The sequence below is a fragment of the Falco naumanni genome, chromosome 11 (assembly GCF_017639655.2).
Source record: "Falco naumanni isolate bFalNau1 chromosome 11, bFalNau1.pat, whole genome shotgun sequence".
Lineage (NCBI taxonomy): Eukaryota > Metazoa > Chordata > Aves > Falconiformes > Falconidae > Falco > Falco naumanni.
The window spans coordinates 13,872,015-13,888,787 of NC_054064.1; the positions used below are offsets into that span (position 1 = coordinate 13,872,015).

The 16,773-nt window shown below is 36.6% G+C and overlaps 1 protein-coding gene across 1 annotated transcript in view; it reads right to left on the reverse strand.

The window, feature by feature from the left end:
- SLC30A7 (solute carrier family 30 member 7) overlaps window positions 1-16,773 on the reverse strand; it is a 37,002-nt gene that overhangs the window by 13,668 nt on the left and 6,561 nt on the right. The window contains exons 3-8 of the mRNA XM_040611058.1: window positions 14,388-14,501; window positions 12,983-13,070; window positions 11,141-11,267; window positions 10,051-10,206; window positions 8,401-8,451; window positions 6,274-6,409 (exon numbers count right to left, since the gene is read on the reverse strand). Coding sequence (XP_040466992.1) covers window positions 6,274-6,409; window positions 8,401-8,451; window positions 10,051-10,206; window positions 11,141-11,267; window positions 12,983-13,070; window positions 14,388-14,501 — 672 coding nt within the window. The remainder of the gene's footprint in view (window positions 1-6,273; window positions 6,410-8,400; window positions 8,452-10,050; window positions 10,207-11,140; window positions 11,268-12,982; window positions 13,071-14,387; window positions 14,502-16,773) is intronic.

Genomic DNA, 16,773 nt, shown 5'->3' on the forward strand with positions numbered 1-16,773 from the left:
TTTAATTTTAAACGTTACAACCACTTTAGAGACTTGAGAAATTGTTTATTGATTCAGGCACATTAACTTATGAGGAAAACACCTTGGAAAAAACTTGAAGAGTGTCAACCCGAGCAACTATAAAATAGCCAAGTTTTTTTTAGAAAAAAAGACTTCAAACAAAATGCCAGTAAGACACACTCATCTCTTTTAAGCATGTCCCATTTATGCATTGAATTAAATGGGTACTTGCATGAGAGAGTACAGAAAGTAATCAAAGGAAGATTCATCAGATATTAGTGGTAGCATCCAGGAACACTCAGGAGCTCCAACCCCTCATCCACACCAGCTTCACCCTTTAGAATTGTCTATAGATTTACGATGCAGAGATTTTAAAAGATTACAGGATACAGACCTCTGAGAAACCACAGGCTACCAAGCCCTTTGCTTGTCAAGACTCAATAGATAAATACATAAACGGAGGAAACACAACTCTGCACAGCAAGTAAAAGCATAACAAAATTTGCAAAGTGGAAAGCATCCGACTTCATGCCTTTGCCTCTCTCTATCAGAACAGTAATATGTGAGCCATTTTTCTTCCTCCAAAAAGATGGATTTTAAAGCAGGAGATTTAATAGGTATTAATGATATTTCTATATAAGCGTACTGAAGACAGGCTTTTACTGGGATGTAGACAGTCAGTCTACTAAAGGGCAGTGACTGATCTTACCTCTCTATACTCTAGTAAGAACTACCTGATCTTCTGCTTCCACTAAGCTTGGAAGTGTATTTATTTGTCAGTGAATACAACCTCAGAAGAATCCCACGCTCGATTTTCACTGCGCAGCCAGAATGTTCTGCCCTAGCTCACGGTGAGTTAGACAGTGAATGTCACCTTAAAGCAGCCTTAGTGAAGGATCACGGGAGCAACACAGAGCAACTGTGTCTGTAGCTGACAATTTGCACTAATTAGAGATGTTGTCTACAGTAGGGCTCAACCATTTGAAATAAAAGCATTGCTTGACTTCTCTGAAGCAGCATTGCTCAACCCTTCGCGCATCCACACAAGACAAAACAGGTTACAAATTAGAGATTGCACAGCTTTCTATTGCAATGATAAGTTCTTTAGTCATCCTATACAGATATTTTTGTGATTTCTTCTGGCAAGTGTTGCTGTAATTTCAGAAAACTGAACACAGAAGACCCATTAACAGGAGCAGGCAAGACTAGAGTAAATCAGAGAGCTGCCCAACACTGAAGCAAGCAAACACTCAACATAAAATGAATGAACAGTTATTTCATCTAGACACAAGCAATCTTGGATTAAAAGCAATCATTCCCCTCTGCACTCGCATGCAACTGCTTCGATGTTCTACTGGCTTATTAGACATAGTTCCATGGAAGGGAATAAGGATTTCTGTTCTGCCTTTATTCCCTCTTTGGATATGTAAGTTTCCATAAACAACACAGATTTAAAAAAAATAATTACAAAAAAAAAGAGCCCTGGATCACACCTAACCCCTACCCATGCCCTGCACACTCTGCAAGTTAAACTCAGACCATTAAGCAGTAAATTGGAGAACACGATTGAAGCCAAATCACTACCAGGTTAAGCAGCATATGCACATTTTATTCAGAAAAAAAGCACAAAAATAAACTCCATTAAACCCTCAAAAAACTAAAAAGGCACCAAGTATTAAACACTAGATTCATCGATGGCACAATGATTTCTTAATTTTAGTTTGTCTTTCATTTTTCATGTAAATGTTTAAATACCACTTTTACAGTCTAAGCAAGTTAAAACAAAGTCCATACAGTTTATGCCTTTCCCTGATACAACTGGACCACACAAAATGTTCTATACACATTCCTAAAATGTATGTATTTTTTTATTTAAAATCTAATGACCTGTATGAACACAGGTCATGTATGACTTTAAAAAAAACAGTTTACCACAATGGCATAAATAAATTGGAACATCTACTTAATGACCTTAAAGTACACTAAAAATGTAAGTGCACTATGATATCCACATTTTGATTAAGTATTTGCTTGGACATGCAAAGTGTAACATACTAATGCAGATTTATAGGTATATATTTTTTAAATTGAACTATGTTTAATTATAATTTTCAGGAACATTATGAAATTGAATTGCAAAGTATTTATCTTTGTAAAATTTGAGAAAAAATTCAGTGAGAGAATCCCTTTCAAATTCAAGAAAATTTCAATACATACTCAGATAATGAAAAAGCTGGAGTTAAGAACTTGAAAGTTCTTGGTGCTAGTTTTGTTAGTCCACTATGCTCATTTACTTACTCCAAGAAAGCAAGGGCAAAATACCATGTGATTTCATAAATACTATCCCACATCCAGTAATGGATAGCAAATTCAACATTTTTTATTATTAATTTTAATCTAACTACTTTTCCAGATTACTTTGCACTAATTGCATCATTAGTATCTTCACAGAAAAGAAAAAAAGCTGCAAGTAATAAAATGGCCCCACATTAACGCATTACTTAGATCTTCCCTTGACAATCTCTCATCAGGTAAAAACCATGCCAATGTAATTTGTTAAAAAGACAGAGTGGATTTTCACTATTCTCAAACCTACATAGCTAACTACTGTCACACCATTATCTTAGCTCCTCCTGCACCTATTACCACAAGAATTCCTCTTTTAAATACATATACCTGAAGTTCAGCATTGTAAAATAAACCTAGTTTTGCTGAAAATAATTCAAACATGTTTCTGAATACATACTTCCAATAACACCCATCATACTGCAAGAACACAATATTTCCTAAATCCTTATAGTGATAGTGACCCAGATTGTTGAGCCGATTAAGAAAACTTTTTAAAGTTAGCAATCCGAAGACTTCTTTCAAGGTACCTTATTATACTGCTTACTGTTTATCCTATAGAAGGCTCCTGCCTTTAATCTGTATCTACAATTCTGTCCTAATTCGCCTCTATGCAAGCTCGTTCCAGCTGGAAAGCCTACGCACAACTTAGACTAAACACACACCCAAAGAGATACTGTAAACTAGAGGAGTCTGAGGATCCTTCCCTCAGAGGAGAAAGCCACCAACCAACATGAGTAAAAATTCATTTACCAGTTTGTATTTCACCGGGAATTTTCAACTATATGAAAATAGTTTGCTCAATGTATACTTTATTTTTCTATACAACCAGCAGGGTTTCTAAACTGTAACATTCAGAATAGTGTATCCTCATTATCTAAAAATTAACAAAAGATTCGAGTCTGGACCACTCTCCCACCATGACTTTAGATTTATACCCGTGTTGCCTTCTGCAGTCTTCACAACTGCTTCATTGATCATTATTTAGAAGTTATAATTTCCTCATAACAGACTATAGGCAAGTCTTAATGCAATACAGTAATTCAGCATTTGAGAACAAGTGACAGAAGGCCAGCACAAGAGCTAAAGATAAAAAGACATTCTCCTAGGAAAGGAGTCTCTCTCCCAAGTAACAAGTTGACAGCCAAAAGCAAAAGCATTTCTATACAGATTTTGACATTTCAACTGCTTTATTTTAAAGTTTCAGAGTACTGAAAGACATAAAAGGAGATCCCTGCTCAAGGTTTTGCTTTCACTAAGAGCTGCTGGTTAACATTAACAGCAGTAAGAAGAGTATTGCCTGTATTCGTTAATAACTAACACATTTAATATAGAACCAGAGGTCTAAGCAGCTAATTAAAATGGAAATGGGCAATTTCATATACTTAAATGTGGAGTCATGCAAAAGAGCTTTGGAAGATCAGCAAGAAAATATACTACTATTTAGATTTAAACCAATCAGCTAAAGTACTCTTCTAAGAAGAGACAGCACCTTGGGGCTTTAACACAACCCTATTTGAAAGAAGCAGAGCCTTACAGTCCCAACTAGGGAAAAGCCCCCAGAAAGCTTTAAAACCTTTGGACAACTTTATCAGACTGACTTCTACATCTCTGACTCAAATCTACGTCTGCTTTATTACAGCCGCAAAGAACAGATCCTGATTTCTAAACACACATGCATGGGTCCACTTGTACTCTTATCCCACTCCACCTTACTGGAGTTGGTTTAATTAGTAAAAGAGACACAAGTGGGCTACTCCACACAAGTACAATTGAAAAATGTTCCTCTGAAAGAGCAGACAATTATTTAATCTAAAGCCAAGTCTGCTTCCCCCCAAGTTATTTATCAAGGTTGCAAACAGGCCCACGGAAGTGGCCAGGAATCCCTGCACCAGATACTTAACATTCCCCTCCTCCCCACCTCAAAACCACGGGCACCCATCAGCAAACAGACAATTAAAAAAAAAAACCACCTAGACACAGCTCTTGCCACTATCAGTTTAAAGTCTTTTCGGAAACAATATATTTCACCTCAAATTTTAAATTTCATAAAATTTCAGTATAATCTTTTCCCTAGGTTAGATATAGGTGACTTGAAAATATTAAGGACAAAACTATTATATATCCTAGCAATCATTAGTCAGCTCCCCATATTACTGTTACAAAAGATCATCTTTTGGGAAAATCTGAAAAACCTTTTTGCGTTAATTCTAGAAGAGTGCACACACAGCACAGTGAAGAACAAGGCAGAATAACCAATGGTTTTTATGTCCAGAAGTGTAAATGAAGATTACTGAAGTCAAACAACACAAAAGGGGACTCAAGCTCTCAAAGAATATCCACCTGAAACTGCAAGTCATCTTGTTTAAGTGCATTTCAACCAAAGCCATCAGTAGTTAAGTCTGCTAGATGGCTTTAAAAAAGCCCAACAACATTAACCCCCCCCAAACCCTGCAATTAGTGTTTGCTCTCCTGCTGTGCCGAGATGTGTCAGTCTGCAAGAAATGCAGGCTTGCTTCTACTGACTATGATGCAGCTGACTGCACTCAACATAATGATTCTACAGATCATTTATAGCATCACGGACCAACAAAATAATGTTACAGACTGAGGTATCAGGTCAAAAGATACATCAGTGAACTTCTGCAGCATTTTCAGCATAGAACATGGACCTCTGGCATTTCTTCTAACTGTGCTAGAAGACCTATAATTTATTATGAAAGCTCTGTTATGGAAGGTAGTCTCCTTCCAACCTCTACATGAATGGAAGAAAAAAAAATTCTCATTCACATGGCATTTTCTAATCAGCATTCCGTATGTGCTTTACTGTACAAAAAGCCAGACCCTTAAAATACAAAGTGTATGTAAACCTGTGTTTTACTTGGCTATTACCTCAATGATAGTTTCCTCCCTGTCAGTAACGTGTATTTTCTTTCCATTTTTTGAGATTTCAGTAATAGAATTAGTTTGCAGTAACTTGTCCTTTATGAAATTATAGGAGGTTTAAGTCAAAATACTAAGTTATATTAAAGTGATAATTTAACAGGGATCCCTAGCACACAGATTTCAGTGGGCATTTAAGTGCCTGAAGCATGTTGCCCTACTCTAGTAAGGAGATTCACATCAATAATTCCGAGAATGCTGCCATGCATATAGTATATAAACATGCCATATATGGTTTAAGCGTAAGTAGCTGCAGTTAATCAGATGACATTCACCCCTGCTGAAGAGACAAAGGTGTTCAGTTACTAGGTTGTAACTGGAGTTGTGGCACCCTGCCCTGCACCACCAGTGAAACCGCTGCCACAGAAGCTTCAATAACAGCATCACTGAATGAAATGTTTGCTTGTCCAGCCTAATCCAAATACCTTCACATTTACAGTGGTCTTGGTAAACAACAACCGGGAAAGCCCAGAACTACGAGAAGCATTTCCATCAGATCTTAACACGGAATAAGGATGTCAGAATACAAATACAAAGGAAGAGGCAGTTCTCGCTGGGGGAAAAAAAAAAAATTACCAGCCTTGATTTGTCAAGGACAAGGGCACATCCTGTGCCAGAAGGCTCAGCTCTGCTGCCCTGAAGCCATTCTGCTCCATTTACCGGAGCACATTGGTTTATGTAAGCATGTACTAAATACAGAAAGGAAGCTTTCTACAGTTGGAATCTGAAAGACATTTTTGTAGCATTATGCAAAAAGGGGAAAAATATGCAGATGTAAGGGCAAAAGCTGTAGCTGTAGAAAAGAAAGATAGCTCATGTAAGAGCACACCAGAACAGCTGTACAGAACAGAGGTAATGTATCTCTCTTGGAAGAAAAGCAAATGCGTAAGTCCTTAGCATAACAGACAAAACTTTTCTAAGCTGTAGTTTGTGCTGTAACTAGCATCAAAAATACTACCAAATATCAGTGATAGCAGTGCTTACCTTACACCTATAAGTAGTGCTATCAGCATCGAACAAATAGGATCTGCTATCATTAGACCATAGTTCTGCATCAACAGAGCAGATATGATTACACCAATACTTCCAAGTGTGTCTGCAACAATGTGTAGAAATACACCTGTAAGAGATTAATTAATATCATTACAACTTGCTATTCTTAAAGCTAATGGAGTATTTCAAAGACAGTTTACAGAGAAGAGTTGCAAGAACTAGTTAACATGATTTATGCTTGTTAAATTTCTGGTCAAACACACAGAAAGTGATCACAGGATTTCAACATATTTGTAGAATATAGAGCATCTGAAGAATTTACATTATCTTCTGCACTTAACAGTACGGGGCATTTCGTGGCACAGCTATCAACCAACTTAAGCAGTGGTTAACAGATGTAGCTAGATTTTTTTTTTTTTTTTCACTCGATGCCCACCCACATTGCAGCAAAGAAACTCATGTTCCCTGATGCCTACAGACAATGGTAAGTACTGTATAAGATGGAAAGGCTGTTAACAGCAACAGCTCTGTAAACCTTTGAAAGATACCAATGTTTCACTGGCAATATTTTGTAAAAGTTATGTGTCAAATTTTTGAGATATTGAGAATTAAACAACATTGCAGACATGAATAACTTCACTCTTATTTTGAAGAATAACACACTACCTTCTTCAAAAGACAAAGAAACAAGCACTTTGCAGCTACCTAAAATGTAGTCTTTGGAGCTCTCTGCTGGCAATGACGGGAAGTCACACAGAAACAGCTTTTTGAACGCGGTTTGCTCTCTAGACTGAGGTAATCCCTCCTCACAGAAACAATGCACAACTAGGTATCAGCTCTTTAGTGATTTTCCTGAGTCTACATTAGTACAGTATCTGGCTGGGATGGAGCTTGGTCTCCTCTGTAGCAACCTGCATGACGCTGTGTTTTAGGTTTGTGACTAAAACAGTGTTGATAACACAAGCACCGGAGCCTTGCGCTTCTCACTGCCCCACAGCAAGCAGCTGCGGTGGGCAAGATGCTGGGAGGGCACATAGCCAGCAGAGCTGACCCAAACTGACCAGAGGGATATTCCGTACCATATAACATCATGCTCAGCAATAAAACTGAGGAGCAGTCTTTCCAAATTAGCAATCGCTCTGAAACTTCCTGGGCATTGATCTACTGGTGGGAGGTGGTAAGCAATTGTATTTGCATCACTTGGGGGTTGGTTTGTTTTTGTTTTGTTCTCTTTTTTTTTTTTTTTTTTTTTTTTACTTCTCCCCCACCCCTCTTCACTTACTAAACTGTCTTTATCTCAATCCAAGAGCAGGTCTCATTTTTCCTCTTCCAGTTCTCTTCCCTGTCACGCTGCAGGAGTGAGCAAGCAGCTGCTGGGTGCTTAGCTGCTGGTCAGAGCCAACGCACCACAGTATTGAAAAATTAAAATAAAATTATACCAAATTGAGTCTTTAATATGCTTCAATTAAAATGTGCCTTTCATGAGAAGGCTGACTTTCAAGTATCTTCTACTCAAGTACTGAGTGTACATACACGTAATATGGTATGCTATAAATTTTGGAAGAGGTTGAACATGTTCCTTTTCAAGGACTACAAACAAGCTAGAAAATCATCCAATAAAAGAAAACAGTATGTACATTTGGGTATGCCAAATAATTACTAACTCTTATGTTACATAATCTTCTCCCTCTGAATTATGAACACTTCAAAAAAAAAATAATCAAAGCTCAAACCCAACATCTATGTTACTAGTACTTTATTTACACTACTGGTCAGGAGATCATAGACTCCAATATTCCTTCAAGTAATTTAATGACTAAACCAACTGTAACAGCTTGATGAAATGCAAGTTTTAAACTCAGGAACCCTTCAACAATTGTATCAGTCCACATTTTACAAATACATTCTATCTTAATAATACCGGCTTTCACTTTCCAGAGCATACATTGCAACTAGGCTCCTTAGATTTCTGCTTTTAACCACTCTTTCCTAGATTTTTATTACTTGATTTTTCAGCGTCACCAACAGAAGCTGAATCCCATCTTTTGGGATCTCCTTTCTCAACTGTGTTGAAACCGTGATAACACTAATAAACCACTATACTTATTGTCATCATACCTTGTAAAATCTGTTTGCTGGATCCACCCATCTCTTCAAGAGAATGGTCACCTGTGAAGACAATTGTTGGCATATTAACCTACATAAATGCTCTCTCTAGTGGCATATTCTGCTATGGTCTTTCTGAAATTTCTTGACCAACCAAGCTGCTCACAGTAATTAGCTTTTACTGTAGCTATTGTTTTTTTATGTAGTATTGTTTTTTTACACTGCAATTAAGTTAAAAGTCTTAGAACACAATTTTTAAACAGAAAATACTAGTTTACACAACAGATTTTATATATGTATATATAAAAAGATCAATTGTTTTTTAAACGAAAATAAACTGAGAAGACCTTTTTAGTATTTAGCAAAATGAGGCCCCCTCAAGAATACAAGCAATACATACAAGCAACAAGAGTAAGGTCAAATAAATGTGCTAACTAGAAATACTTCATTTAAGCAAGCATTTATACCTAGTGTAAACCAACAAGGATAAGACTCGGAGAAGGTAGAACCAAGTCAAAAAATCCACTCATCCAAGCATATCAATGCCTCTGTGGAACACTTCAGAAAGATATTTTAAGAAAAAATTGTTAAAGGATAGCAGATGATGCCCACTGAAGCTACATAATAATTTCTGCAAAAGCTGATTTGAATATTAAATTGCACAAAACAGATAGTTCCATTGAGTTAGGGGGCATGGCGAGAGCAAGAAAGACGCAGGAGGGGGGAGTTCCTGTTTTCCAGCCAAACTCCAGGAGAACACCTGGAAAACAAGCACCAATTTTCTACTAAAAATAGCAAGGAAAGGACAAAATTACACTCCGTTACCTCCTGTCTGCAAGTTACCAACACTATTCCCCACTCTACATGTACACATTTTCAGTCACATCAGATTCTAGTTTACGGGTCAGGCAGGAAGGACTGACAACCCTGCACTACAACAAGGCTTTCATTTGCATTGTTTCAAATAGGTAATAACCACACTGTCTCTTCTCCCATAGTGAAGGTTACTGATCATATTTTGCATTGATGTCTCTTCACAGATTGTTTGCCTTTAAAGAAATTTGCCTTTAAAGAAAAGATTTAAGTATAGCTAAGATTCCAAGTACAGTTTTCATAACCAGCTTTAAAATAGATTACAACTACACACAACAGGGAAAATCTTGTTTGTATTGGTTTGAGATCACAAATCAAATACAACATCAGTCCCTAAGAACCCAAAATAAAATTGCTTGTTTATCTTACCCAGTATCTTGATCTGTAAAATTATTAAAATGGAGAACACTGGCAAAGCAGCTTAAATTTATTGATTTAAATGAAAAATTGAAACAGAGCATTTGATAACTGATTTCATTATACTGCTATAGCATACATCTGCTTTATCTTTTGCCAACATGTAACATTGCAGTGAACATTCAAAAAATGTAGGTAAAACAAAACCTTTAAAAACTAACCTTTAAAAATGAACTTACTGCAAGTGAAAGAGAATTTACCAAAATGAGCCACAAAACATGGCAGTGGCATAGCATACCACACATTTAGTGAAACTACTTCCATGTCTGCTCACAACAAGCTGCCAGAACCCTCTTTTTTTTTTTTCAGTATATCATTAATAGCAAATTTAAACTGAGTCGAGATGGTTTATGACATTAACTAAGTACTTACCATGGCAATAATCCTGACCATGAGAGTGTCCATGACTATGGCCATGATCATGAGTGTGTCCATGGGCATGTTTATGTTCATGACTGTGACCATGACCTCCGTGACTGTGCCCATGGCCGAGACCACCATTGAATAGAGAATGGCTGTGTTCGTGCCCTATAAATAAATATCACCATCAGAGTATAAATTTAGGTGAAGAAATAAAGTATGCTTACATTTGTTTCTAACCAACTTGAAACATTCATCTTCTAGGTCATCTTAAGGTACAGCTTTAAGTAAGTTAAGAAAATTAACACAAGCTGTTTGTCATCTAAATCTATGCTGTGCAGCCATACAAAATACATACTTGATTTGAGAAGTGCTTTTATATGTTCCCACTTCTGAGACAAATTGTGCTACATGTTTAGTAGAATTTGAAAAATGCACACATAATTAGATACAAGCACATTAAAAATAGCTTTTTTAAGAAACCAGAAATTTGCCATCATTCACACATTAAAAATTCAAGCTGTTTAAACACCAAAAACTATTTTCTTCCACCAGTCTATATCAGTTTACATGTTAAGCTGAGCGATACCAATCAGCCTTGCAAAAACAAAAACCCCCACAACCCCCACAAAAAGTTTACCCTATATATATTTAGGCAAATAAATTCTGTATTTAAATTCAAAAGACACCAAGTTGAGATGCACCTGAAGCTGAATCATCCTGTACTTACAATTTGATTCAGACACTGTTTTGTAAACATTCCAGCCAAGACCTTGCTTAACTCAAGCTTTATTTTGTCCAAAAGACACTGTGCAAATCTCCTCCAATAAGGTGCAGAAGAGTGCACGTTCCAGAAAGCAGATTCTGGAGCTCTAGGTCTTCCAGTTAATGGATATTAAATTAAGAAGTACAGCAGTGACATACTAGGGCTAGTGATAAAACGTAACAGTCAAGATTGTAACAAGTCACATATACATTTGGCTAGGATTGCCACTAAAAAGATGTTAAAATTTAATACTGGGGTTCTCTTTGGAGGATTGTAAGGTCCTGGAACACAGGGTGCCAGGACAGGAAACAATACTGAAAAATATAAACATCCTACCAGAGCCATGTGAATGCCCATGACCTCCATGTTGAAAAACAAATATTCCTATAAGATTTACAATGAATCCTAATATAGAAACAGGAAGAAGTCTCTCATGATGCACGTCAGGAGGTTCAAGTGCTCTCTAAAAAAAAAAAAAAAAAAAGAACAAAAAAAATCCCCAAACAACAAACCAAGAAGCAACTGTAAAATGAAGAGTTTTACAATCTCTTTATAGTATCAAAAGACACTGAAAAAACTGCTTATATACAGGAGCATTCTCACACAAACAAACAGGCATACATAAAGACATAATTAGAAATTACTCAGGACTTTCAGTTTTTGGGATGGTATACAGACAAATTCTTACTGTCTGAAGCTGAAGTTTTATTATGAAAGCTGTGAAAGTGTAGTAGAATATGCTGATACTCTAGCTAACTTTTATCGTAAGATTTCATTATGCTGTGGGATGTGCCTCAACACCATACCAAAACGTTCATGTCTATCGTAGTTTATGGATTGCCCAAGTCATCCAAAAAAACCTTCTAAGAGCCCAGAATGCCATTTCTGCCTTTTTCCTTAGAAGGGTGAGAGGACAAAGAGAATTACATGAAGACTGGGAATAAATTGTGGCATTTTTTTTAAAACTTCTAAAATCTCATGTGGTTTTTTGTTTAACTCTTTTTACCCTCCTTTTCTTGGGAAGTTTTTTTTCAAGGAGACATTATAAGCCTAACACAATTTGCATCTGAAGCTAAGTGTTAAAGAGTGTAAATTACTGTTGACAGGGCAGAGAAACATTCACCGTCTGTCCACCAGGATGAAAGGTACAGGCAATAGCAAGCCAATGAAACTTTCAGCAGATGTAAAATTTTGAAGTGACAGAGAGAAAAGGAGTCATCATCACAAGCAAAGGGAATACTTAGCATGAGAACTAAGATCAGCAGGAAAAGAATGCTGTTTCAACATTACCCTTAACCCTTCCTGTAGTAGTTTTTAATTTTTCTACTAAGTTTTATTGCTGTTTCTAGATTTGGAGTTAAGTTTTCCCAAGCTTTGAGGCCATTTTAGCCCAGTTTGTACTGATTTTGAAGTATTTACAGGCTTATCTACATAGAGGATATGTTCTTGAAAGCTCTTTCCAGTTCTCTACTAATTAAAAAAAACAACACTAGAATGTATTCTGAACCAGAAGCCTAAACAAATGTATAGTCTATCTCCCACGAAAAAGAAAAAGCATTAATGCAAGCTGATCAGAATCAATTATCAATTTTACTCTTAATCCTCACTTCAGTGCAGACACCTTAGATGTCTAAATTTTAATACTGAAATTATCTCTGAACCATTTCGTAAAAAAATGAAAGAAAGGTGCCCTTGTAAATGTTAAAGCTACTACCACTTGCCATTTATATCAGACTTCAAGATTTGGAAGATAATGCTCGCTCTTTATTGAGTTAGTCCAACTTCTTCACAGAATGTGACTTATGACTAACTTCTCTCCTCTGAATGACTAGTTTTGGCCTTTCTTTCTTGGTGTCATTTGTCCTTCAACAATGAGAAGTAAAGATCTTCCTATAACATACTTAACTGGCTGAAAAAAGGCCAGTGTAAATCTCACAGAATCTTTATGCACAATCAAAATACACTATTTAAGAAGCTAGTACAAATAAACTGAAAAAAGTGTGTTTCTGTGTCACAAAACAACTTCAGACGGTTTTATTCTTTGTTCAATACACAGATTTTTAATCAATTACAAACATAATAGCTTTTTCAATTACATTTCCCTAATTTTATCACCATTAAATATGCCCTACAAATAGAAATGTGAAGAATGATAGTGCAATTGATTTCATAACATACCTCAACACCTTCAGAAAAAATGAAGAACGCTGTAAAGATGAGGAATAAACCATTTACAAAACCAGCAAGTACTTCTGCTCGAACATACCTGCAAAAAACAAAAAAGCAATAGCAGGTATTACCACCTCTACTTTAATGCTGAAAATGAAAAGCAGAATTTAGAGACTGGAGTACAATTTTCTAGTTCTCAAACATTTGTATGACACAGGGGTTTGGTAAATGGCAGATGCAGCACCTAAGCTACAGGTAAGTGTATGAAATGTACCGTGCTGTATTTTGTACATAATTACCTGATGCATATCAGCCATTACCTGATCTAGATGAACGAAAACTTTCAATATGTCAAAATCTTCCCATTTAAGATCATCTCTATTGGAAGTTATGGTATAAACACATACTTGGAAGACACGAAGTAAGATAAGCATGTAAGACATAACTGAAGTCTGCTGATGTAAAGCTCTGTTTAATATCAAAACAGCCATACATTAATTTGCTCCCTCTCTAGTAGGGGGTTTTTTAGTAAAAGTTTTAAGTAGGAATTAATTATTTCTGACACTAAATTTTCCCAATAAAAAACAGCCAGGTTTGAGTAACATGTAATTCCAATGTGGCAAATATCAGACTTACACATCAGACTTAATAAATTCAGGCTGTTCTCTAATAAATGGAACACCAGCTGTTTAAGTGCAGAGCAGTAATTAATACAAAACCTGCTTTCACTGCAATTAGTTCATGGTACAATCAATTCTTCCCAAATTGATTTCTAGGCACACTGGAGTTTCCACCTTAATTAAACAGTGCCTTAAGTTTCAAACTACACGATCCATGATCAGGCAAGACAGCTAACTGCTGACATTCAGGTCAGTAATGCTATAGGGAATGCAGTAACTCATGTTACAGCTCATTTGCTGTTAATTAATCTGTATCACCAATTAATAATATTGTATCACTACTGTTATTTTATAGGGCACAACTGCAACATGCAGTGGAACCAAGTGCCCTTGAAGCAGAACCAGCGGCAGCAGCTATATCCAAGAAGGGCGGTATGGGATGTCATACCTCAGCCTTGGGGATCTGTACTAATGGTAGGCACAGCTCTTGCATCCTGCTGGTTCTGAGAAGCATGGTTTATCATCTCAGGTGCAGCATCACTGAGACTTAGATCCTTTCAGTTATAAATTTCTGTTCCAAAGGCGGCATGGGGTACCAGCAGTCCGAGATTCCCTGTGACACACTGCACTGTGAGGATGAACCCATGATGCTCTTACTTCACTGGTGCCATTAACACATGACAACACAAGACAACTTTCTGCTGTGTAACTTGTTTCTACTAGTATGATCACAGAGATCTTAGAAGCGAATAATTTCCTATAATACATTAAGGTAAAAGCCTGAAGTTTCTTACCCATACGAGAAAGCATCATTTGACCTCCATTTTGAAATAACTGATGCTGCTAATCCAGCCAGTAGAGCAGTACAGTCAAAAAACATATGAAAAGAATCTGATATTAGACCTAAACTGGAAAAGAACACACAGAAAAAAAAAGTTATGGTCCATACGCTACATATTCAGTATGAAAAAAATCAGCATTTACTCTTTTACACACTAGTGGAATACACTGTGTGTCTAAGCTTCAGGCATGATTTTGCTAGCACAGAGGAGAAACCCATACTACATCACCAATACAAATATGATGACAAAATTCCTTTTGTCAGCTTAGGGAAGGCACTTTGGAAGAGTGCTTGGCAAAAAGTCCTGCTAGCGTATGATTTTGGTGGTAGTGGAGGGTGGTTTCCCCTGACACAAACCTAAGTCCCTGGAGCAGATATACCCACAGCCGCATCTCTCACCAACATAATTCTAGTGGCAGGTATGTGTTGTCATAATTCAATTTACAGTTTGACCATATGAGAAAAATCATCTAGAGAAGTGTATACCCACAAGCTGCATTTAAACAATGACCCCACCTAAGTTTGTAAAAGAGTTAATAGCTAAAAAAAGAAAACTGGGTTCAAAGATACTGTTTCTGAGTGTCTATTATACAGTGTATATATAGGTTAACTAGTACAATAATACTAAAACTGTTCTTCTGAAGACTACCAATACCACCATAGTGATTGCTCTAAGCATTTAAAAAAGCAATATTATCAAATCCATTTTAAAACTTGATATTTTGGAAGAGTTTTCACACACAGGGAAAACTGGTCAAAAATTCTTTAATGTCTGCAGTAAAAAAAACCCACCAATCAATCAAAGTTTCATAAAATTTTGACAAACATGCCTGTGACAAAATCTTCTAGGCCTATGAAGACTGCAGCCTTCCATTTAGAATTTTAGTTCACTATGTCTAACACTCTTTTTTGACTTTTTAAGACTCTAAAGTCTACTTCAGCACAGCAGTTTTCCTCTCAAGCATCTTACTTCACAACACATCATCAGATGATAATTTGTCTTTGATATTCATTCATGCTGCAGCAACTCTATGAGTAGGGCAGGCTGAAAAAATGGGACGTTTAGTACAGAGGGAATTCTAAGATCATATCGTCTTTTGCCTGAAATAAAAGCAGGACAGCAAGCAATATATTCATTAAGTACTTTTGACTACTGTGTACCTTTCCCAAAAGCCATCTTTTATGCTAACATGTGTTTACATTTTACCTGAGCAGAGAAGCCAGTCCCTGACTGCATTGCCAAAGCAGCACACCTACATTATTTTTAATTTACTGCTGCTCAGTCTCTAGATTTCCAATCACAGACCTTCAGCCAGTGTTTTAGCCTGAATCATAAACAGGTATAGAACTTATCTAAGATGCATCTTGTTCTTCTAACGGTAACAGACAGATGTTATAGTAACAGAGAGAGGTATAAGTAATTACCCAATTTCACAGCTATAAGCAAGGTTTCCAGCATCCTGATCTCTACTGCAATCACACATATCCAAGGTTAACACACCGTGGTGAAGCTACACTAAATCAAAGGAAGCAACAATAGTACTCTCAAGAGCACAGAGCTCTATCAACAATTTTAAAAAATAAAAATGTGGATAAGAGTCCTAAGTTGCTACGGATGGCTGCTTTTTCATTTTGCTATGTGTAAAGATAACAATCATTCGCTCCTTTTGCTGGTGATCACCGTTACTCTTCCAGTTTGACTGAAATATGTCCACACAGAAACAAAAGCAAGCAAATACTTGCTCCATCTGCACTTTCAGCTGAATGGATCCAAGCCAATTCCAGCTCAAAAATGTAAGAGTGATATTAAAACAATGATGAGCCACTGCTTGTAAAACTTACTAGTCCTAGTGCAAGACACTGACTAGAAGGCACACACTCCCCTTTGATGTAGAAGCTGAAGAAAGCAGAAGCTCAAAGACAGCTTCTTACATGGTTTATTTCAATGACCAATGCGCAACTACAATCTTGATTGACAAACACAGGAAAAGTTTTGCATGCTGTTCTACCCTACAAAGTTCAAAGCAACTGAACTTAGTTCACAAGCTATCCAGTCAGTAGCACTCAGTTTGTAGGCTGTATGTAAACTGGATTTAACACCACACACAACAGTTGCCAAGTTTTACTAAATTAATAATCATAAACCGGTTCTTAAGTCTGCAAAGAAGTACGTGCATCAAAACACAAAAAATTGCTTCATATTTGAAAAGACATTTAATACAGAAGCACTGAGAGCATTTATTATTACAGTTGTCCAAAAAGTTCCATTTTACAAATCATTTGGTTGTCTAAGAACAATTACATGCACAACTCAGTTCTAAGAAACTGGAAAAAACCCC